Source organism: Camelus bactrianus, chromosome 2 (assembly GCF_048773025.1).
Source record: "Camelus bactrianus isolate YW-2024 breed Bactrian camel chromosome 2, ASM4877302v1, whole genome shotgun sequence".
NCBI classification, from domain to species: domain Eukaryota; kingdom Metazoa; phylum Chordata; class Mammalia; order Artiodactyla; family Camelidae; genus Camelus; species Camelus bactrianus.
This window is the reverse complement of record NC_133540.1, coordinates 19,557,143-19,580,382: the sequence shown is the minus strand read 5'-3', so window position 1 is coordinate 19,580,382 and position 23,240 is coordinate 19,557,143. Positions and strand designations below refer to the sequence as shown.

Here is a 23,240-nt window from a genome sequence, read left to right as displayed (position 1 = left end):
TGAAGAACAAACCACTCTTGTCCAGAATGAGGCTTTATCAACGGTGCGACTGCGTCCTCGCACAGAAGGGGAAGCGTGTGCACGAGCCCCCGAAGTAAAGTGCGCGGAGGGGACGCAGGCTCCCGGGGAACGAGCTGCCCTCGTCTGGAGCCTCCGCACTCACTCCCGCTGTCGGCGGAGAATCAAACTACAACTGCACGACCGCGGGCGAGCCGCCACCGGGCTGTGCCGGCACCTGCAAGCCGACTGGCGCCTTTACCGTCACGACGACCCTCCCAGGTGGGCACTTTTATTCCTATTTTCCAATAGAACGGGGTTTCGGAGACGCAGCCCCAGGCGCGAGCGGCGCTGAGGCCGGAACGGGGATGGCACCTGGCAAGCTCTCTCACACCACGACGGCAGGAAGAACGACGGGACGCGAGCGAAAAGAATAAAAGGGACCGGGGCTGCAACGTGAAGGGGTGAGAAAAGCGGGAAACCCAGGGACAGAGAAGGTGCCGCCAAGCCGTGCGCCAGCTGCTCGAGGGCTGTGGACGCAGCGGGCAGCGGCACCGGAAGTCGGGCAGCGGCACCGGAAGTCGGGCAGCGGCACCGGAAGTCGGGCAGAGGCGCCGGAAGTCGGGCAGCGGCGCCGGAAGTCGAGCCGCGGTTCCAGGACCCCGCGCCGGAAGCGGCTCGTCAGCGCCGCCTTTCTCTGCGGAGCGGGCTTTCCTGGGGTTCAAGCTGCCCGGTGGCCACGCGGTGGTGCGAGCCGCTCTCAAGCGCATTTGCAGGTCACAATGTCGCACCCTTCCCCCCAGGCCAAGCCCTCCAACCCCAGTAACCCCCGCGTTTTCTTGGACGTGGACGTCGGAGGGGAGCGAGGTGAGGAGGCGGGACGCCCTGGGAGGGGTCGGGGCCCCCGAGGTCGAGGTGCGGCTCGGGCCGGGGTCAGGCCTGAGGCGCGGGGACGGCTACCCACGCCGGATTCTGGAACACTCCGGGCGTCCGCGGCAGGCTCGAGCCTGCGCTCTTGAACCAGTGCCGCCGGGTGCGCGCCAGTTTCTGGAAATTTCTGTCCGGGGATGGTGGCGGCCTTTGGGTTTGTCTCCTTATTTGTTCGCATCTCCCCGCCGCCCAGCACCGTCACGTGGGCATAAAATCAGAGGACTTTGTGTTCAGGGGATGTTCGGAAAAACCCCGGGTTATGCGTCTGGTGGGCTCCCTTCACGCGCTGATTTGCCACGCGCCGTATATCTGCATTTGCCATGTTACTTATAAACTAAAGCAACCTTTGCTTATTATTATTTTTTCTTATTAGTAATTCTTAACTGAGAGGCGCAGTCATACTGGGAGCGTTCTCTCAGTTTTCGCGTTGGGGAGAGTGAGAGCAGTGTGGCAGGCTGGTTGCCTAGGATACCGCAGCGGCCCCGAAGCTCCCGAGGTCTCGTGAATCAGCGCATTGCTTTGCCGCCGAGTGCCCCGGTTCTGCAACACGTTGTAATTGCCGGCCAGGCAGGGTGTCTGAGTGCGTGTGCATACGGACACACCCGGATTCAGGGACCCGGGGGTGGTTATGGACACACACACGCACACAGACTTATGTGTACATTTAGTTCGTTTTGAAATTTAATGCTGAGTTTATTTCTAGCTGCTTTAGGAGTTAGTCTAGCTAGAAGGGAAACTTTTTCAGCTTTTGCTTCAGGGACAGCACTACGCAGATTCCACAGAGCACAGAGGCTATAGCTGTACCTGAAACTTGGCCAGCCTGACCACCCAAAGGATATTCATTTTCTCCTGTTGGTTACTTGGTGATTGTAAGTTGTGAGCACATGTCGGAGAAATTACTCAAAGCCATTTGTAGTTAAGCGGTGTCCTTATATGGGGTTAATCTTCTGGGTACTGTACTTACGATCCTTTATAGTAAGATAATTGCTTCAAATTCATCTAGATAGGTGGTACTTAATGTGAGGCAAACCAAATTTGAATACTAGAAAAATGACCAAAAAAGAGAACTTGGTATTTCTGTCACCATAATTTTACCAGCTCTCCTTTTATCATTTGCCTGTTTGGTTGTTTTGTATACTAATGCAATTTCATTTTTTTTCAGTTGGTCGAATTGTCGTAGAATTGTTTGCAGATATTGTACCCAAAACTGCAGAAAATTTTCGTGCGTTGTGTACAGGAGAAAAAGGCATTGGCCCCACCACTGGGAAACCTCTGCATTTCAAAGGATGCCCTTTCCATCGAAGTATGTGTACATTTTCTGAATCTGATTCTTCCAGCGATAAATGAATCCTGTTTTGTAGGAGTTACAGAAGAAAACACTGAGTAGGGGGTGAGAGTTAAAAAATGACTGTTAGTTTCCAAGAGGATGCTCTGACATCTGAGACCGTAGCTCAGTTTCATGAAGGCTGGGCTGTGAGAGGCGGAATTACCAAGGGGAGGGTGCTTAGGTGTATTTATAGAGAGATGGACTGCCCTGGCTTCACCAGGGTGTGGCTGTGATAAACAGAGCTTGGATAGCTTGACTGCCTGGGGTCAAAAGGTTATGGCTACTTCTTGGGCAGGATCACTTGGGAAGACGGCAGCTGATTTAAGATTGGACACCTGGTGTGATGTGTCATTAAAAGGTGATCTTTCACACTGCTCTTCACACTGTGCGTCCTGCCTTTGGTGATAATTTGATGGCTCCCGCAACAGGCTGTAGGCTCCATGCGTTCAGGAACTGTATCTTCTCACAGTTTTGTCCTCAGCATGGAGTATAGTTGCTGAGTAGGTGCTCAATGAGTATTTAGTGAGTAAACAAATAAGTTAAAGTACATGTTTATATATATATGAGTAGTTAATTTAAAAAAACTTGATTAAGAAAAAAATAACATTGATTTTAAAATATTTAAACTGTTGATTTACTTTAGTGTTTAATAAAATATCAAAATATAGGCATACCACAGAAATCCTGCAGGTTTGGTTCCAGACCACCGCAGTAAAGTGAATATTGCCATAAAGCGAGTCACACAAATTTTTAGTTTCCCAGTGTGTACAAAAAATTACGTTTACACTGTCCTTTAGTCAGTTGTGTGCAACAGCATTATGTCTTAAAAAATGTATGTACCTTAATTTAAAAATACTTTATTGCTAAAAAATGCTAGGTCTCTAAAGGGCTTTCTGGGCAGAAACATTGTACATTGTACGTGGTGCATTTTCTGTGCTGGGGGAAGAATGTGCCCTGTGACCTTTTGGGGCCGGGGGAGCATAAGGGAACTCAGGGATTCCTCCAGGCTCTGCCTGTATCTTCCCTTTACCATCCAGCCGTGTCTCCTCACTGCCTTGCTAAAGCACTGACAGTTCCTGAGACACGGGAGTCCTAGGCAATCTCTGAACGTGGTGGTGGCAGTGTTCTTGGGAGCCTTTGGTCTAAGCGCTTCCATCACAGTGTAACATCTCCAGGGGGTGGTGGGCTTGTTCAGGAGGCATCATTGAGTAACCAGCGTGTGCCCAGCCACACATGTGGTTACTTAAGGAGCTAATCATTTGCTGAAAGAGACAGATCGCTCTGATGCGTATTATGAAATGGAGGTAGAATCAAGATACTGTGGTGGGGGAAATTAGGAGATCCAATTTTGGGGTCTCTGACAGTTTCATAGTGGAGGTGCTGTATGATCTCACACTGTGAGTGTTAGGGCATCAGACAGTAACTGGTTGGAACTCACTGGGAGAAGCGTTTTGAGAGTCTGGAGCTGTTGGGATGGGTGGGGAGAGATGGGAGTGACAAGACTAGAGACACGTTTTAGGAAGCCTTCGTCACTGTTAAATACTTGTTAGTCAACGTTGCTGAGGTCATTTTGTAGTTTCTAATAGCTGTTTTCCTCTTTTGTAGTTATTAAGAAATTTATGATTCAGGGTGGCGACTTCTCAAATCAGAATGGGACAGGTGGAGAAAGTATTTATGGTGAAAAATTTGAAGATGAAAATTTCCATTATAAGGTAAAGTTGACAAAAATGCATGTTTATTGCTGATAATAAAGGTTGTGTGTGTGGGAGAGTTGTTGGATTAAGGTAAGTGCCTCAGGTGTGCTTTGATTCTCCTTTTCTTGTGAAAGGTACCGTATTTGTAAATATGCATCTTTAATACGAAAAAATTTTATCCAGGAGTGACTTTATTTGGCAAGAACACAGTTATTTCATCGTGATCCAGGTTTATGTACTTCAGTAAGGCCAGTGAGTTTTTACTGGTGGCCACCACGTGGCAGACTTGTCTCTAAGAGAAGTGTTCTCATCGGAAGGACGGTAACTTGAGCATCTTTGTGGTTAAATTTGAAGAGCAGCCACACCATCGCTAATGTCCAGGCTGTTGGGCTTGGGAACTGGCACATCTGGTTGGTGTCCAGGCTCCTGAAGGACATTACTGGTGCCTGTGCCATCTCATCGTCATTGTCCCAAGACGTCCCCATCAGGGTACGTGGCGTCAGTCAGGTTGTAAGAATGGACGTGTTAAGTACAGAAAGGGAGATCTTTGGAAGTGAGCAATGTGAGCAAGGTAGTTGGGTTAATTTGACAAAATGTCATCATTCTTTTAAAAGTATTTATTGACTGCAGCTGTACGTGCTTAGTGCTGTCATGGGCGCCAAAGGGTTTATGAGAATGAAAAGTCTTCACGGTAAGGAGCTTAAAATCCTGGCAGAAAGACAAGATTAAAACACATGGACAACTGGGGAATAAGTGATTGAGACTTTCTGTGTCTGCTCTGGGAGAAAGGTGTCACTGATGCGGCCCAAATGGTGCGAGAAGATGAGGAGGAGGAGGAAGGGGTACCTAGGCTGGCACACCAGGCCCTGCGGGGTGGCTGAGGTTTGGTTGGATGGGAGGTGGAGTGTAGGTGCCAGTGGAGGGAGGGAGGTGACTGAGGGAAGACACAGGCATGAGGAGGCTGAGGAAATAATAATATTGGGGGGGAAGCACCAGATTTTTGGGAAGGAAAAAGGGAAGCTACCAGAGGGATGAGACTAAGATCAGGTGATGAACACACTGATCAAAAGAAAGGGGCCCGGAAGGACAGGCGCTTCTTGCAGACTCGGCCTCGGAAACCGTAGGAGATGCAGGCATGGGGTGCGGGCGTTTCCCTGGGAGGCTGATATGAGTGCCACGTGTGGCCCAAAACGGGACACGTTCAGGAAGCCCAAGGGTGAGGTGGGGAGAGGAGGAACGCGGGTCTCACAGAACCTGCGGACAGGTGGGTGTGCAGTGGGACCTGCTTCAGGGTGTCTGCAGCAGCTCCTCCAGGGTCGTCTCCTAAGCAGTGCTCCCCTGGGATGCAAGCCGTAATCCTTGGCTTCCTTGGAGGTTAGGAAGGTCACTGTGAAGGTCCTGTGCATGCCGAGTGTCCTCAGTGTTCCCAGGTTACTGATGTGTAAAGGAAGAGTCATGATTCATGCAGGCCTTAAAGTGAGAACACTGTCCAGTGCTTTTCCGAAGAAAGAGCACCTGTCATAAAAAAAGCTCTAAATTTCCACAAGGCAGCACCTTCATCTTAAAGATGGAGTGCAAGCGTTTTCTCAGTGTGGCCAGTTTACAGGGACTAGCCCTGCCCCCACTGTTGTGTCTCTTGTCTAATTTGATTTCATAAGCTTTCCTTAAAGTTTAGAAGCGATGAAGTGCCCTTGTTTTCTGAACTAAAGGTTGCACTTTATGCAAGTCAGATTACACCCGTGGTTTGGTCTCGCAGTTGGATGTGAGTGGTCAGTAAGGAATGGTTCAGGCTTACCCTGACCGGGCTCTCAATGCTTTTATCTCTGCAGCACGATAAGGAGGGCCTGCTGAGCATGGCAAACGCCGGCTGCAACACCAATGGGTCCCAGTTCTTCATCACGACCGTCCCAACGCCTCACTTGGATGGGAAACACGTGGTGTTTGGCCAAGTCATTAAAGGAATGGGTGTGGCGAGGATTCTGGAAAATGTGGAAGTGAAGGGGGAAAAACCTGCCAAAGTGAGTAATGAGTCCCAGGACGGCCCCTCGTTGTCTTAGGATGTGTAAGTGAGGGGGTCAGCGATTGTTGACTGAAAACCGTTGGGGTGACTTGTGTGGAAGCCTGGACCCGCCACTTCTTCAGAGCTGTTCTCTGCAGCGGGAGAGATGAGGGCAGTTCAGAAGGAGATTCGTATTATTTCAGCTTCAGTCTTGGTGATTTTCGGTAGTGAAGTCTCCTGTATCTGCACAGCGTGGTGTCAGTCTGTGCTGGCACAGAGCGCAGAGCACAGGAAAGCAGGGCTCCTGGTCTCCTCTCTGCCGTTTAACTTGTGGTGTTAGCCTTGATCATGTTATGTAACTTCTTGGCCTATTTCCTCGTCCTGTATAAATTTCCTGTGGGTTTAGACCAGACCGTGTAACCCTGGAGGTCCTGGTGTTCTGAATGTCTGGGGGTCACAACGGCCATCCTTCTTGACCTCACTGGCCATGAGGGAGGGGAATTGGAGACTCGAATACCTACAGGTGGGAGGCTGCCTTGAGTACGAGGGAAACAGGAGTCAGCTGAAAGCACGTGCCCCACCGGAAGGAAATTCCACAGAAGATGATAAAATGTCCAGCTCACCCTGCGCTGTCGCGTAGCAGTAGGACACTTTGTGCCCTCGCACCGTGCTGCTACTTGGAAGGCGTGTAGAGGGCATTATTGCACTTGGAGCAGCTGAGCCTCCTAGGGTCAGCCTGTCACTTCAGGAGCGACTCGGATGGTGTTGGTGCCTTGCAGCGGAGAGCTTTTAAACCCAGAGCTTTCTTGTAATCACCGTTAATGTGGTGGTGCACTTCTACAATTGAGGGTTATTTTTACAGTTGTGCGTTATTGCAGAATGCGGGGAGTTGAAGGACGGGGATGACTGGGGAATATTCCCAAAAGACGGTTCTAGTGACAGTCATCCGGATTTCCCTGAGGATGCGGACATCGATTTAAAAGACGTGAGTACTTTCAGATAAACTTCAGTTACTTAAATTGCTAAAAGTATTTAGTACTAAAATTTTGAATTTTTTGTATCAATCAGTCTTACTGACAAAACTTAGCATTAAAGCACATTACACATTCAAACCCAGCATATTTGTGTTCTTTGTTTTATACAGGTAGATAAAATTTTATTGATAACAGAAGACTTAAAGAACATTGGAAATACTTTTTTCAAATCCCAGAACTGGGAGATGGCTATTAAAAAATACACAAAAGTTTTAAGGTAATAAAATATTTTTTACGAATTGCTTTTAAGAACTTGTAAATTGAATTTTAAACTGAAATTCAAGAGTTTTTTTTTGCTTGTTTGTTTTGTATTTTTGGCATATTACTTGCAGAGTAACCCGGTGTATTGAAATAGTTACATTGCTTCGGTTGCCTCCAGATTCTTATATTGAAAAATTTCAAAATACAGAAAAGTTAAGAAGAGTACATGAGTGGGGAAGGTGTAGCTCAGTGGTAGAGCACATGCTTAGCCGGACGAGGTCCTGGGTTCAATCCCCAGTCCCTCCATTAAAAAAAAAAAAGAGCAGTACACGAACACTCACGTACCTTTACCTGCTTTCACCAATTTTTAACTTGCTCTATTTGTTTTTTCAGAATCATTTGAAAGGAAGTTGCAGATTCTGTGACAGTTTATTCCCTAATATTTTAGCAAATGTTTCATAAGAAACAAGGACATTCTTCTGCTTAGCCTTAACAGCATTAAAAAATCTTGGAAATATCATTGATACAATATTATCTAGTACATAATCCGTATGCAGATGTCCCCAGGTGGTGGTGGTGTTTTTAACTCCAGAATCCATTGTAGCAGTTGGTTTTTATGTCTCTAGCTTTCTAACTTTCTAATGGTCCGCACTCTACATGGTTTTCAGTCATTTGCATTTTGTGGCATCCAAGTCAGTGGCCTTACAGAATTCCGTCTGCGTTTGTTTATTGCTTCCTCAGGTTCAGTTAGCGGTTGAATATTTCGGCACGAGGACTCAGACGGGATGCACGTTTCCCGTGACGTCACATCCTGAAGCCACACGGCAGCCTGGCCTGTTTTGAGGTCTGGCACCTGGCTAAAGTGGCGTTAGCCGGATGTCCTACAAACGCACCTGCCCTTTGTCAACAGTGCCTCCTCTGTGAGGTGGTCCTGTGCGACTGTGTGAATACCTGGTTCCTGACCTTCCGTCAGGTGGCTTCAGCATCGCTGAAGATCTTTGCTGAATCCGGTGTTACACTGAAGCTTGGACAACTGTGATTTTCTAGTTTTAGCCTTCAGTTACTAGCTGGCATTCTTCTGTTTGAAAGGACCCCCCCCCCCCCTTATGGGGTATCTTTATAGACGTGTGGTTTTCTTTAGCTGAACGTATTATACTACTACCGTCATTCTTTCTGATGCTCAGAGGGTCCCACGTTCATCCAGGGGACGCCCCCTCTCCCGTATCCTTTTGATGTGTTCCTGTTCGTCTGTGAGCACGCGCTTGCTTTCTGGCACGAGGCCTTCTAGGCTCATCTTACACTTAACCTTGTTTCTAGATCTACTTTCTCCAGGGAGCCCTGATTCCTTTCACTGGGGTGTAAACTCTATAGAGAGCAAAGTCTGGGGCCAGGTGTGCTTACTGGTTCAGGGCCCTTCTCAGTAAACAGAGTTGGGAACTACATTAAAATACATTCAGGATCAACACGACTTCTCCCGTCCGTTCCCTCCCACAGTGAGCATCTCGGCTCCAGTCCTGATTACATTGCAGAGTGGACAGTGGAGACCTGAGTTTTAAAAGACAAAAGTGTTAGCGTATAATCTTTAGGTTTGGGGGTTGGTCTTAAATCGGCCTCTTTGAACACTCTGGGAAAGGAGTTGGAACAAAGAAAACAAATCTTCTAAAGGAAAGTATTTAATAAAAGGATTGTTGGCATGGAGAATGTTAGCGTCTGGTGAGCTTTTGTGCAGAAGTGAGGCGGCAGCTGTGGTCTCGTGGAAGCAGCAGAGTGAGTCATGGCGGTGGCTTCACGCTGCTTTTGGTCCCGTGTCCTCCAGGTACGTGGAAGCGTACAAGGCTGTCACCCAGGAGGCCGACGCTGCCAGGCTGCAGTCCGTGGCTTTAAGCTGCGTGCTGAACATCGGCGCCTGTAAACTGAAGATGTCCGACTGGCAGGGCGCGGTCGACAGTTGTGTGGAGGTAAGTCTGTTGACGTCAGCTTTTTGAGAGTTGGATTGTGACTTATTTTGAGCTGAAAGCAGTTTATGTGATATTAGCATGTGTGTCTTACTGCATAGGCCCTAATGAGACTCAAAGAACATAAAGCATTTTATCCCTAAATGTTTTGTACCTTCAGCTCTTCCTGTCAAACCATTCATTTAGCATATGACACCATATCACCTAACTTCTCTGCAGACACTTTTTCCCTCAAAGCACATGTATCAGCTCATTTATTCATTTAACGGTTGAGCTCCTGTTTGGTGCTGGGCTTAGGAGACAAAACTAGGAACGATTAAGAAGGTGGCTTATGGAGTCAGTGGATGTGGTGGTTTTGTTTTTTTCTTTTTTTTTAGTTTTCTAGATTCTTTTTTTTTTTTTTCTAGACATGGTTTTTGCAGACACCATTGTCACTTACTTTCTGATCTTGAGAGAGTTCCTAATTTTAGAGAGTAGTGATTTCTTTGTATGCGAATGGAGACACTCTTGGGGTTGCTGTGAAGACTGTGTGACGTACGTAAAGCATTTAGCACGGTGCAGGGCACATGATAAGGGCCTCATAGAGATTTAGGTATTTTTAGTTAAAAGGCAACACACAGGAAGGTCACCTGTCTTCGCGGGGACATCCAGGAACACTGGCTGACACGGCTGCAAAGGTGGCGGCAGTTCTGTCCTTAAATAGAGCACCAGTGAACGCCTCCCTGTTGAGGAGTTGGAAACAGTTTTCAAACTACAGCATGCATTTCTGAAAGCCCACCTCTGGTGCTGTGTATGTGTGTGTGTGTGTATTTGTGCAGACACGTGCGGTACAGTGTGTGTGTATTTGTGCAGACACGTGCGGTACAGGAGCAGAGCACACTCCCTGCTGGCGTGGGGCTGGAGGGAGAGCTGTGCCTTGCTGGGTGGCAGAGTTCCCCGGGCACCACGCCTGCGGGCCGCGGGCTGGGCAGTAGGAGCCCGGGGAGGGGGCAGCGGGCCTCGGGGGGACGGGCTCCTCCTCCACGTCCATGCCGCGCCTGCCCACGCCCCACAGAACCTCACACCCACCCACTGGCTCCGTGGCCCCAGAGCGGTGGAGTTGTTTTGGAGCTGACAGGCAGTAAACTGAAATCTATAGTGTACCTGCCGGGTACTCAGTATTTGGATAAAAACACTAATTTTCTAATTTTTTGTAGGCACTTGAAATAGACCCATCAAACACCAAAGCCCTGTACCGGAGGGCCCAGGGATGGCAAGGATTAAAAGAATACAATGAAGCATTGGTAAAATTTTGTCCTCAATTTTAATTAAAAAAAAAAAAAAACCAAAAACACCACTGTCATGAATCATCATCTTTTATTTCTTTTAATGTTTTTTCAATTACAGGCTGATCTTAAGAAGGCTCAGGAGATTGCACCGGAAGATAAAGGTAAGGGGGCAGTTTCTGTAGTGAAAGTCTTTTGTCCTTTAATAACCCATCCTCACGACCCACTGGCCCCTTGTGCGTAGGTGCTTGTTGAGCAGGGGTCACAGACGCCTGCTACCGGCCAGGCCCCGTGACGCTGCCCTGAGCCCATCAGGGGCCCTGCCTTCAGAGCTCACACCCTGGTCCCTCCCAGAAAACTCACGTTCACGTGTCTGAACTGTTCGCTCTACTTTATCGCTTGGCGACTGGTTCCTAGTCCTGTCATTCTGGATGAAGAGCGGCATTAGAAAACACAGTATTTAATGTTTGGCAGCATTCCTTAAGCTGCACGTGGCCATAGCCTAAATACTCCAGCCACTGGGTGTGTTGTAGGAGCGTCTTGGAAAGCTTCGGGCACCACCCAGTTAATGTTCTGACTTGCTTGTTTTTCAAATAAACCAACTACAAATAGTGATACTAGATCTGGATGTTAAAATACATCTTGGTCTCACTGCTGAAGTGAAGCAAGGGCCACACTTGGTGTCCTCCGTTGTGGAGATGGAGAAGGCGGACTTCATTAGTCTCTTGGTTGACAGTCTTCTAAAACACTTCATGGTTTGTGTGATCGCTTTTGCAGAGTAAAATACTCTGTAATCAGGGCTCAGTTCCACTTTAGAAAGGAGTTTATGAGGGGGAGTAACTGTCACCCTAATTATTTGGATGTTTGGAGAACAGCTCATATTACATATTTATTTTGCAGCTATCCAGGCAGAACTGCTGAAAGTCAAACAAAAGATAAAGGCACAGAAAGACAAAGAGAAGGCAGCGTATGCAAAAATGTTTGCTTAGTAAGGAACCCAGCTTTGCTTAACTACACGCTGGTTGTGCAAAGGGTTTTGTGTGTTCCGTGCGCCTGATGTGTTCCCTTCGCCTGATGTGTTCCCTTCGCTACGTCAGCCCCACTGTGTACAGCCTGGGAACACCCACAGGGACTCACTCTTAACACATACAGGGAAGTTGATGTTTTTAAAAGTGGCTGTGTGCATTATTCACACGGAATAATGGTGTCCAGCCTCTTTAAACCCCTGAAGACATATCTTCTCTGAATAAAGAGATGGAAGTTTGAGTGTGTGTATTGTTTTTCTCAGTTCTTGGAGGCCTCTCTGGTTGGTTTGTCCTGGTGTTTTATACATGCAGGTGACAGACACACATGGTTGGGGGTCAGCAGCCTCCCTGAGGGGTAGATAGTCTATCGTGGCTCCTTGGCCCTGCGCTGGTAGCTCGGCAGCCGCGGACGTGTGTCGCTGCATCCAGGAGGACCACTCGTAAGCAGCGTGGTGGCCTGCTCTGGAGTGTACACTTGTTTTACCTTTGAAGTCTTGGATTTGACAAGTCAGATGTACATGAAAGGCCGACAGTGTATTCTGCTGTTGGTACTGAATCTTGGAAGAATTGGAGAGGTAAATAGATGCTACATAATTTACGAAGTTTTATTTAAGAGAAATATTCATGATTTTTTTTATGGGACAGTTTTACATATAATATAGTTATTTCCCTGATAATTATTTTATGAACATTCTGATCAGTAATGCTCCGTAAGGTAACTTGAAGTTAGCTTGCCACCCACTTCAGAGAGACTGGCCGTCGGGTGCACCGGGCAAGCAGGTGCACCTCACATTCCGTTGTAGGCGGGGCCTCCGCCCCCTTCGGGTACCACCCAGTTAATGTTCTGACTTGGGTCTTTAATGTCACATGTTTTGCAGTGCACACAGTTCTGAGCGTTTATCTGCAACCGGAATCCATCACCTTGTTCCAAAGGCACAAACTCGTAAACTCCTGTGAGGAAAAACAAAACGGTGCTGTGAGGTCCCTAACTTTTGACCTCAAAGTCTAGGAGACGTGCGCTATGAAAACCTTGAAGGTTTGTAGACAGTGTTTACTCACAGGGACTATTACAGAGATCTTGTTGTGTGCGTTTGCTGTTGGTGTAAATTACAGACAAAAGCAGAAGGTACAGCAGGATTTGGCCGAGTTAGTATTACTAATGAGGGAACTCGACGTCGAGCGGTGTGAATTCATTTTATACACAGGCGTACTCGGGAGACGGTGCAGGTTTGGTTCCAGACCACCGCGGTACCTTGACGTCGCAACAGCGAGTTACGTGAGCGTTCTGGAGTCTAATGTGTATAAGTATGTTTGCACCATACCACGCCTGTCAAGGGTGCAACAGCATTATGTCTAAAAAATGTACATGCTTTAATTAAAAATACTTGATTGCTAAAAAGTGCTAACCACCATCTGAGCCTTCAGTGAGTCATAGTGACAACAAACATCACTGGTCACAGCATCTAATCATGGAAAAGTTTGAAAAGTGGCAAAATTACACGTGACACAGACAAGAAGTGAGCAGACGCTGGGAAACCGGCAGCAGAACGAGGTACCCCGCGTGTGTCCGCCTTCGGCTGCAAGGACGGGGCGTGCGGGCCCCGCCCGCAGTGTGACTGACAGCCCGCGTGGGGCAGAGGCGATTAAAGCCCTCGGAGCGCCCACCCTGGTCCCCGTCCAGAAGGCGCCGGTCTCCGTCTCCACGCCCCTGAGTGGTGCTCCACCGTCCTGGGAGGCCCGGTCCTGCTACAACTAGTGACCGCTCAGCACTAAAAGGCACAGTGTTCCCGTGGGCCTAAAGCCTGGGACCGTTTCCCTGAGCTGGAGGCGGCTGTTGTGTAGTATTTTAGGTATGTACACACGGGCCACGCGCTTGTGTGCGTACACTTACAGGAGCAGCCGCGACAGGTGACTTAAGTCACGTGAACATGGAAAGGCATGTGGTGCTTTGTTCCATCATCCTCACCTTGGGCTCAGAGTAGACAGGGAAAGGCCTTTTCCTTTTTTTTGAAAAATGCCACCTGAATCAGGCTTAAGAAAACTCCCTACCACTTTAACATCGCGAGTTAGAGTAGGAGCCACAAGAATGTTACTGAGGTTTCAGAAGGGAGCTGGACGTGGGAGTCACCGACAGTTTCCAGGCCAGGGGAGTTTCTCAAGACGCCGGAAGCACGTTTCCGACTACACGGACTTCGGGGGCGGGGGGCGGGGCCGCACTGACCTGCGGGGCAGAAGCGCTGCTCCGGCCCGTCGAACACGGCCAGGTTCCTGCTCACGGGCACGCTGTCGTCCCTCAGGGTTAGGTGTGCCGGCTGGTCGTGTTCGTGGTTCGTTCCGCTCAGAGCCACGGACGACAGGAGGTCAAAGCTAATCTGTCCGTCCGGCTTTGGATACTCAATAGGTGTGCAGTCCTTGGCTGGCTTGAGCTGATCAGAGTCAGAACCTTCTCAAGTTTTGAGGAAGATTTTAATAAAGATATAACATTTAAAAGTACTTCCTTAGTTTAGACATTTTTATTAAAACTTGTAAATATTACACTAAAGAAACAGGACTTCAGCCTTCTCAAAACAATGATACACTGTTCTCTTAAAGCTACTGAATTTATAATTCGCCAATAAAGCAAGTCTTAAAACGTTAAAAAAGTTGGCCAACTTCACTACTCATCAGAGCGCCTTCCTGACTCTTCAGTGACTGACATGCACCCTCTCAGAGTGGGGAGTTACCTTTATGTCTGAGGGTCCAGGGCTCCATCCCTCTGAATATCCAGTAGAAGATTCCGGTGTAAACCATCCCTCCGTACACACCCAGGACCCCGTGGCAGGACGGCCTGATGTTCCGAACAGCATACAGCTCCTTCCACACCCAAGATTTCTTCAAGCTGTCCTCATACTCAGTTACATGGAGTCCTTTTCATTAAGAACATGAAATGCTAAGTGTGAAATTGCCACAAGGAGTATAAAGCACTTACTGTCCGGGTACTTTGCTACTGAAATAACGATGAACCTCAGGCCATTTTAAAAAGTGGGTGGTCCTAGAAGACCACGTGTTGACGTCTTCCACAAAGATAACCCTTCCATGTATGTTGTCAACAGGCAGTAAGGCCAAACTGGTAGATGGAAAATTAGTGTCAAAATTCAGTGAATCTCAAAAGGAAGCTAAGACTCTGTACGGTACCTATAAAAGTGGGACGTTTCACAACTCATCAGTGACACACTTCTGCCTGTTACGGTTGAACCCGTCATGTACCGGCTCTGCCTAAGGCTCACGAGCTCGGTGGCGGCCATCCTCCCCGCGGGCTGTACCCCTCCCCGGGCCTGGAGACCTGCTTGCTCCAGTCCTGTCTGCGTGGGAGAGAGGAGCGGGGCCGCCGGGACAGCAAGGACAGGTCCTTGGCGAGAACGCAAGGAGCATTCAGGCCCGCTGTCAGCCAGCGCCCCCGGCCTGCGCTGGCTGGTCCTGCCCCCCCCCCCGGGCCCCCCTCCTGCCCTCCCTGGCCTCCACCTCCACACACGCGCTTGAACGTGGTCAGGCTGCATATTCTATCTGGAGGAACGTCTGTCACCTGACCTTAAGGGACAAGGCTTCTTTATCCAGCGTCTATCGAGCAGCTCCTGGTGTTTGTGACTCAAAGTGAATGAAGCCCCTGCTCTCGGTGTTTTCCATCCAAGAGGTGGGAGACAAGAGGCAATAAATAAGGATATGGCACAGTGAGCCCAACGCTGGGCAGTAACCCTGGGAGGCCGCAATGTGGGAAGAGGGCCTGGATGCCCCGTGTGTGCGCGCGTGCACGCGCGTGTTGCAGGTTAACTGGTTTGGGGCCAACGTAAGGCCACCAGGAGAGACCTGAGCCCAGGGAGGGGCCCGGGGTGGGCGGCGAGCAGACACGGGCGCACTGGAGAAGGGGCAGCTGAAGGCTGGCTGAGCCGCTCGGCTTTACTCTGAGACATCTGGGTGGCACTGAGCGGTCCCGCTGGCAGAGGGAGCACAGGTGGCGGTGCCGGCTGCGCCCGCACTCGGGAGGGCCAGGAGGTACAGGAACGGGCGCTGTCCACGGTGATGCTCATGTGCAGGGCAGGCACGCGGGCCTCTCTCCATGCCAAACAGACACGAAACCACCGAGGTCTTAGACTGTATTTACTTTCACCCTCTCTCTGTGTTTAAATAGCTTCTTTTCAAATGTCCCACTGAAGGCCCTGGCAATTTTCTATACTCTAAATAGGAAGTTCTTACCTATTGTCTTTGATTGGAGATTTTCACTAGTTAGTTGATTAAAAATAGATTCTGCTGCCAAAATCCCACTTTTCATGGCTGTGTGGGTGCCTTTGATCTTGGGAACGTTCATGAAGCCGGGGCTACAGCCAATCAGTAGCCCACCAGGGAAGGTGAGTTTCGGTATAGACTGAGGAGAGGAACAGTCAGGGCGCATTTGTTAGCTTGCACTGAACAAGCAGAACCCAATACTCCAACTTAACAGCCTCTTTTAAAGCTGTAGGGAAAAACTGGGGAAAAAAGACATGAAAATGAATACAGAGAAGGAAGACAGCGGAGCAAGGGCACCCCCTCCCCTGAGAACGGGGCTGGAAATATGACTATTTGTCCATGAAGACCTTTCATTCTCCCTCTCCAAGATGCATCCACATGGGACAGACTTAAAGCCAGAGCGTTAACGTTCATTTTTATTATGGTTTTTCTTAACGGGGGCACTGGGGATGGAACCCAGGACCTGGTGCGTGCTTAAGCATGTGCTCCGCCACTGAGCTATATACCCTTCCCCTCCAGAGCATTAAGATTTAAAGTGTGTTTATTTATACGTATCCGTGTCATAATTAAAAATATTCTCTAACCCTGAACGACTATTATCTACATTGCAATCTGCTTTTACACACATTGGGGTAACACATGATTTACAAAGGATCTTGTCTTAACTCTATTTATCCTTTTGTTTTACTTTGACGTCTAGGGAGGGGGACCTAGGTCCCAATCACGGCATCACTACAATTAGCTAGTACCTTAAATGATCTATTTACATTAACCTAAGAATAAGCTGAATCTCCAAAATAAAAACTTAAGATGGTTGTTTGGGCGTCAGAACACATTTCTGATGAGAAGCAGCGTGATCAAGGGCGGTGATATTTTCTGTCTCCGCCCCACACCAAGCAGCTGACTTAGGGACCGTGGGCGGGGGCGCACACTGTAATCTACAGTTAGAGAAGGGACAAGGAGGGGCCAGCGGGGGTGCGCTTCCCGTCTGGGCTTTTCCTCCCCTGGAAGCTACTCCTACAGCCATGGGTCTTGATAAGAGAGTGGTGGGTGGCGGGGGCCAGGCCGGCAGTGCTGAGGGGCCTGGGGGCGGAGCATGGGGACAGGGAAGCCACTGCCTCAGTGCAGGGGGTGTGGTGAGCCCACCGCGGCCACAGCCGCAGCTCCTGTGGTCACAGAGTTCGAGCTGTGACAGGGAGAGGCGGGGCTGGGGACAGAAGGCAGGCTGGCAAAGGACAGGGCCCAGTTCCCTCAGCAGGACCCTCAAGAAAGGAAGGAATGCATGACTGCTTCTCACACCAAGCTTGGCACCAGAACCACACGGGTCAGAGAGTAGACAACGGGAGGGGCTTTCTGGAACGCTGAGGGCTGGAAGCAGAGGGGACGGCCAGGAACCTGGGGAATGACAATGACCTTCTCAAAGAAGGCTGGGCCTTGCTAATAGTAGGCTTGAGTCAAGAACCAAAGACTGAAGTTTAATAAAAGGACACGGATTGCTGGTGTAAATTCTTCCAAATTGGTGCTTAAGTTCTAAGAATAAAAATATGGCCAAAAGGAATGGGTGATTTTCAGTGCAGGGAGGACCCTACCCTGCATGGGCAGTGCTACTGGGAGCTGGGCATCCTGTTAAGGAACTAGGGACTGAGGAAAAGTCGCACCAAGAAATGCATCCTGGGACATCCGTTAAACTGGGGCTAAGTAATTAGAAACCCTCCAGGCACAGTGAATTTGGGTACAGACTGAGGAAAGGAATAAAAAGTCACGTGATAATACTTGTTAGCTCAAAATAAAGCTGAATGTTCCGAATTTTTACATCTTAAGAGTCTTCAGAAACTTAATGGAAATTAAGTTTCTACATCTTTAACTAATTAAGTCAGAAAATTTAGGTAAACAGTGTGTGTGTGTGTGTGTGTGTGTGGTGTCATCTCTGTCGATCTAAAAATCACCCGAGATGCTGAAGCAGACGAGGCTGGTGTTTTAAACACGAATCTGCCCTTACTACTGAACATGCCAAACCTTTACACTAGGAATTAAAAAGAGCAGAATTGGGCTGACAGTGGGTATTGAGGACATTATTCGAAAGAGCTTAATGGACTTGAACACAGGCAATTTAATAAACACTGTTTCACATGAATTAATTATTCTGGAAACAAAAATCGCCTCCTAAGTGGTACCCCGTACCTTTAACAGAACTTGGGGATGGTGCTATTTTAGGGTTCTAGTGATTACATTCAGAATTTTGCTATGATGTTACAAATCACCGTTACAATAATAATGTATTTAGAACATCACTTTAAAGGTTAAATCAGTTCTTCGCCCTAATTTTCTATGATCTGTGACTTTCACAACAGACTTTTCTTTTTTAAAGATACGCAATTTCTAAAATAGTTCTAGATCCCGAGAACACAGGAGACAGAAGGGGTCATCTTTATCTTACAGATGGTCCCCGAAGGCCAGAGGAGTAAAGTAACTTGAGCAAACCATCTGGTCTAAGTTCTAGAGCAGATCTTCAGGTCATCTTGCCTGTCTCATGCTGTTCCCACAACAGCACTAATAGCTTTTATCTTACTGGTATATACTTTATGCATTGACTGCATGTGGAAGGACTTATTTTGAACAGATGCTAAAATAGGGCAATCAAGGGTAAAAACTTAACAGAGGCCTCCTAAGAGCCATAGATGTTACTAGGTAATTGAGATGAATTAATTACCTTTGCTGAAAATTACATTTGTCCTTGAGTTTCCTGGCAGCTAAGGAATAAAGGAAAATATCTTGATCACATAGTTTAAATTTTCTGTTTAGAAACAGACCAACAAACAAAAAAAGCCCATGAATTTGTCCCTAGAAATCGAGATATTCTTAAAATGGATTCACGGTGTCATTGATTTATCTATGTCGTGGTACAGTTTTATAAAGACTAGGATGCTTTGCTTAGTTACTTAAATTTTCTTCCTATGAGATAATTTTCTTTTCTTTATCTACATTTGTTACATCACATTTCAAGGTTGAATTTGTAATACAGAAACAAGAAAAAGTGCGGAGGGTTACCTGAAAGCCGCCTTCATTGAGTGCCCTGGCTCCGTATGCAATCCTTTTCCCACCTTCCAACGTCGGCCGGATGCTGGGGTGGTGTTTCCACCTCTGGAACTCTTTAAATGGACTTAGGTACGGATTTTGATAGTCTAAACCAACCTTAAAATTTTTATATTTAAATTAGATGTTTATTTCAAATTATATCAGGCTAAATTTTTATATTTAAATTAGACACTTATTTCAAATTATATCAAGCTAAAATATTGCTCAAAAGTGAGCAATATTTATCAGAAAATACATTCATTAAATTTCCTATACTCAAAACACTTAGAAAAATACATGCAGTGACTGAGATTTAAATAACTGAGTAAAATCTGTTTGGAAAAGAAAGGGCAAATAAAAGGAAACCATGTGTTTATAACTGGCAAAACTTTAAAACAATTTAGGACATACTAATAAATACTGTGCTCTGTAAATCTAAGTCCAAATTAGAAAAAAATATTGGTAGGTGTCTTGCATTATGTTTCTACAAAAGGAGCTGCCACAGTTTATTATTCGTTTATCAACATCAACTCCAGAAAGAAACAGCACTACTGAGGCCAGAATGAAGAGGCAGAATGCAAGCACACTTAAAGAAAAAAAAAGAGGACAGGAACTACCGGTTCTATTTTACAGGGCATTGCCAAAACGCTGAAATTAATAACTACACCTTTGTTGCTTTGAAAAAGATGAAGTTTCTGTACAAACCACACAACAGCGCTGCGCTGAGCACAGCGAACCCGCACGCACTTAACACGGCGACAAGCCTAATCGTGGCCTAAACCACAGGCTGCGGCCAAGTGCAGGTGCGGCCACAGGGAATGGTCTTCCCATTTCTTGTAACGGTCAAGATGTAGTTTGTTGCAAAGATGTGAGTGACCGAAAGGGAGAAAATGCTCCTGTTTTACAAGGTTACGGGATCCAGCCGCGAGCCACTGCACCTCTGCGGCGCCGGGCCCCGGGGCAGGCGCACGCCCGCGGGTCTCTGGGTGCGGGGCCGGAGCGCCTGGCCTGCGCTGGTTCTCCCTCCCGCAGAGGAAGGCCGGCCCCGCCGCCTCGGGCACGCGGGCAGCAGCCGGCACGGGGCCGGTGCAGTGGGACAGCGACGGCCCAACATCCACAGCGGCCACCGCATGTCACACACAGATGACACTGGACAGTGCGTGAAACAGGAAAAGCCCTTTACAGCCTCCGGATGCGGAACCCTGGTTTCATAACCCTGGAGGCCCTCACGGGGACTGTCCACAGCGGGCCCAGAACTCACCACCAGGCCGAGGGCCACGAGCGGCTCGCCTTCATTCAGGTGGTAGAGAAAGGAGCCTCCATACGTGTGTCTGTCCAGCGGCCAGCCCACTGTGTGGTCCACCCTCCCCGGCTTCCACTTCTTCTCATCAATAAGCCACAGCTGAAAAAAAAAAAGCCCAGAGTATTATTTAAATGTTTATGTCATCACTATGGGTAAAACATACTAAGGTTTGTATCTTATGTGTGAAAGTGACAAGAGACAAGCTGTAACAGGAGAAACAGAATGAGGACTTCAAACATCCAAGAGAGGGGCGTCACCCCGCAGCAGGATGAGTCGGAGCAAAGTCACAGGGGGGAAGGTTAGGGACTCTAAGACACTCATGAGACTCTCAGACTGGAAGGTGTCCAGGCGATTACAGGGGACGCCATCGGAGAGACAAGGAAGCTTCCTGGGGCCGGGAGATCGGGTGGGGGTCACATGGGCGTGTCCCCCTTGTGAATACCCACCAAGCCCGCACCTCAGAGCTGTCACCTCACAGCACAGCTGTTATTCTGCAGGAAGGAAGGTCACTCTCTCCCACACTACCCTCTCCCCTGCTGAAGGGGATTCATCACCTTACTTTCACAATGGTGAGTTTTAAATTTTAAACCATTTCCGTATGAAACAGTATCTAAAAATCAGGCATCACTGGCCATCAGGTAGTGTTGTGCAATCCACCAGAACAACTAAGCCCGTATTCACAACACAGTGAATCTAGTCACACACAGAATCTGAACCATTCTGAGCTTTACCCTAAAAAAATTTTTAACTGAAGAATTATAAGGAAACTTTTACACTAGTAAACCTCGGGTTTGAGAAAATAGATTAGAGACTGGATAAATAGAAAAGATGCAACACTTAATCTAATTACACTTTAGGTTGCAGATGGCTAAAATTTCATTTAAAGCTTATTTTCCAATGTTATACTATAGCTGAGTATATATTTCATAAAATAAATTCTCTTTATATTATAATTTTGAATAAACAATTCCTGTGGGGGGTGGCCATCTTACAGAAAGCATTTGGGTAGCAGGTCAAATTGTATTAGGGCAGACGGCATTACAATGAAAAACAAAATCAATGTTACAAATATGTTCCACTTTTTCTTTCAATCAACATTTGATAAAGCAATTAGAACATGTACAGACAATTTAGAGAATAGTGGACTTTGATTAGGAATATTTTCTAGTCCCTTAAAAAAAATCCCAAATATTTTCAGTCACTATGAACATTTTGAGTCAATAAAAAAAATACAACTGTAAAATTAAATCAGTTGTATAAACTACATGGCAAGACAGATGAAGGTAAGCTTCATCTTCCAGAATTAAAACCATGGAGCCAAGCCCAGATACCTCCTTCAGCCCAATCCCATAGGTCTGGGGCTCACAGCTGGCCCTCAGGTCGAACTTCCTGTAGAGCTGCTTGGCCAGGTGTCCGTGGCAGCCCTCTGCAAAAACTGTGACTTTGGCGTGCAGTTCCAGTCCTCGCTCGAAGGTGGCCTAAGAAATAAAAATCGGTTAAACCGCAATGTTTGACAGCTGAAAAAATATTCACACTCCGTCAGCTGTGAACTGAACTATGACTCAGGTGCAGAAGGGACAGTGCAAATATATCATATTAGGGTAAAGCAGAGCACTGTTGTACGTGGAATCGAATTTAAATTTTATCACGTATCTTGTGTCTTTGTTACAGTTTTCTTTTGGACCTCAAAGGTACTAGACTGAATGGTTAAATCTGTAAGAATTAAAAAAAAAAACAAATAAAGCATGCTCACCACCCCCACCCGAATTATCTACAAGTGACAATAAAGGTAGGAGTGAAGGGGGTAGCGAGGCGGGGGAAGGGATCAACTGTATGGTGACCGACGGGAACCAGACTTGAGGTGTCATCACTCTGCAGCGTCTACAGACGTTGAATTACAACGCTGGACACCTGAAAGCTACATAATTTAAAAACTTTTTTGTAAAGTGAAAGGCCATCTCTCTGCTGTTCCTGATTTTCCAGTCCCATGACCTGAAGCAAAAAATACTATGAGTAGCTTTCTTGTGAATCATGCCAGAAAATTTCCATGAATAAAAAAGTGTATACAGAGTCTACTCATCTTTCTAACACAGTCAGGATCTAAATATACTCAACGACTCGCATGCACTTTAATCTTACTTGCTATCTCCTGCTGGAGGTGCACGATAGAACTGAAATGTTTCTCCCAAAGGGAGAATAAAGCTCCGACTCAGCTCCTTCTCTACTGCTGTCTGTATTTTGCACTTACATCTGGCACATGGTAGTTACCCAATAGTTACTGAATAAAGAAATACAGAATAAGAAAATCTCTTATAAAATATGTTATTTACCGATACCTCTCTGTTCATAGATTTGCATGTACACATGCACACAGACACATTCACACAAAAAAAGGCTGACGTGGACGAAACGTTTCATAACTGTTTTCATGTTATAAAGTGACTTGCCGAAGGCAATATACACCAAATAAAGCTTGATTTTTCTAATGCTTGAATAGATTCCTCTAACTTTTCAACCAATTCTCAACAGCTGTACATTTAGGTTGTTCCAGTGTGTTTCACTGTTACAAGCACCGCTCAGATTAATATCCTTGGTGCTAAATATTTTTGGTCTAAATGGTACGAACTATTTCATGACTAATTTCACACCTTTCGCTACTAGCGTTTGCTGGTGTCTGTTTTTCTTGTGCGGTGCTCCCCCACCGTCATGCACATGCACAGTCTAGAGGTGACACCTTTTTACTGTCCCCTGTCTCTCACTACATTACACTGTACTCGTCTGTAAAGCGTGTTGTCAGCCTGGCATGTGACATACACATATACGCACTGAGACACTTCCACAGACACTTAAACTTTTTTGGTTCCTGGTTTATTTTACAAAAAGAGGATCATATAACACACATTTTTCTAACTAGTAACGCTTCAGGGAGTCTCGTCAAAGGACCGGGCAGCTCCAACCTCCCTCTTTAGTGTCTGGGCAGTAGTCCGGGGGGCACCGGAGGTCATTCAGCCATTCTGTTAGTGGACAACAGCCAGCCACTCTGTGTCCAGTTCATCTGCGACAGTAAACAGTGTCACACAGAGGACACCCCTGTACAGGACCCTTACGATACTGGTGCTCTTGTTCCTGGAGGAGGTTCCCAGGGGGGCACCGGAAGGTCAGAGGGCACACCTCT

General features: G+C 47.2%; 2 protein-coding genes and 1 long non-coding RNA gene across 4 annotated transcripts in view; 1 reads left to right on the top strand and 2 right to left on the bottom strand.

Moving 5' to 3' along the window:
• Nucleotides 1–631: 631 nt before the first annotated feature.
• PPID (peptidylprolyl isomerase D) lies at nt 632–11,668 on the top strand. The gene is made up of 10 exons (XM_010955498.3): nt 632–864; nt 2,090–2,230; nt 3,860–3,966; nt 5,778–5,966; nt 6,810–6,932; nt 7,092–7,198; nt 8,999–9,140; nt 10,334–10,420; nt 10,524–10,566; nt 11,303–11,668. The coding sequence occupies exons 1-10, from the start codon at nt 780–782 to the stop codon at nt 11,389–11,391; spliced, it is 1,113 nt and encodes a 370-aa protein (XP_010953800.2). The 5' UTR covers nt 632–779; the 3' UTR covers nt 11,392–11,668.
• LOC123616986 (uncharacterized) lies at nt 8,998–9,862 on the bottom strand. Its single transcript, XR_006725079.2, has 2 exons — nt 9,767–9,862; nt 8,998–9,192 (listed from the first exon to the last, which is right to left on the bottom strand). It is a non-coding gene; the product is annotated as an uncharacterized LOC123616986 (long non-coding RNA).
• Nucleotides 11,669–12,007: 339 nt separating the features above from the next.
• ETFDH (electron transfer flavoprotein dehydrogenase) overlaps nt 12,008–23,240 on the bottom strand; it is a 31,329-nt gene continuing 20,096 nt past the window's right edge. The window contains exons 7-13 of one of the 2 annotated variants that reach the window (XM_074376694.1): nt 21,397–21,543; nt 20,024–20,164; nt 18,736–18,879; nt 15,658–15,826; nt 14,151–14,333; nt 13,649–13,873; nt 12,008–12,378 (exon numbers count right to left, since the gene is read on the bottom strand). In XM_074376694.1, coding sequence (XP_074232795.1) covers nt 12,215–12,378; nt 13,649–13,873; nt 14,151–14,333; nt 15,658–15,826; nt 18,736–18,879; nt 20,024–20,164; nt 21,397–21,543 — 1,173 coding nt within the window. In that variant the 3' untranslated portion in view covers nt 12,008–12,214. The remainder of the gene's footprint in view (nt 12,379–13,648; nt 13,874–14,150; nt 14,334–15,657; nt 15,827–18,735; nt 18,880–20,023; nt 20,165–21,396; nt 21,544–23,240) is intronic. The other variant, XM_074376701.1, reaches the window with a different exon arrangement.

What these genes read in the sequence shown, in the direction of transcription:
- PPID (XM_010955498.3), top strand. Translation starts at nt 780, where the DNA reads ATGTCGCACCCTTCCCCCCAGGCCAAGCCCTCCAACCCCAGTAACCCC. An exon ending in GGACGTCGGAGGGGAGCGAG is followed by an intron (nt 865 to 2,089) that starts GTGAGGAGGCGG and finishes ATTTTTTTTCAG; the next exon opens with TTGGTCGAATTGTCGTAGAA. An exon ending in AAATACACAAAAGTTTTAAG is followed by an intron (nt 7,199 to 8,998) that starts GTAATAAAATAT and finishes CGTGTCCTCCAG; the next exon opens with GTACGTGGAAGCGTACAAGG.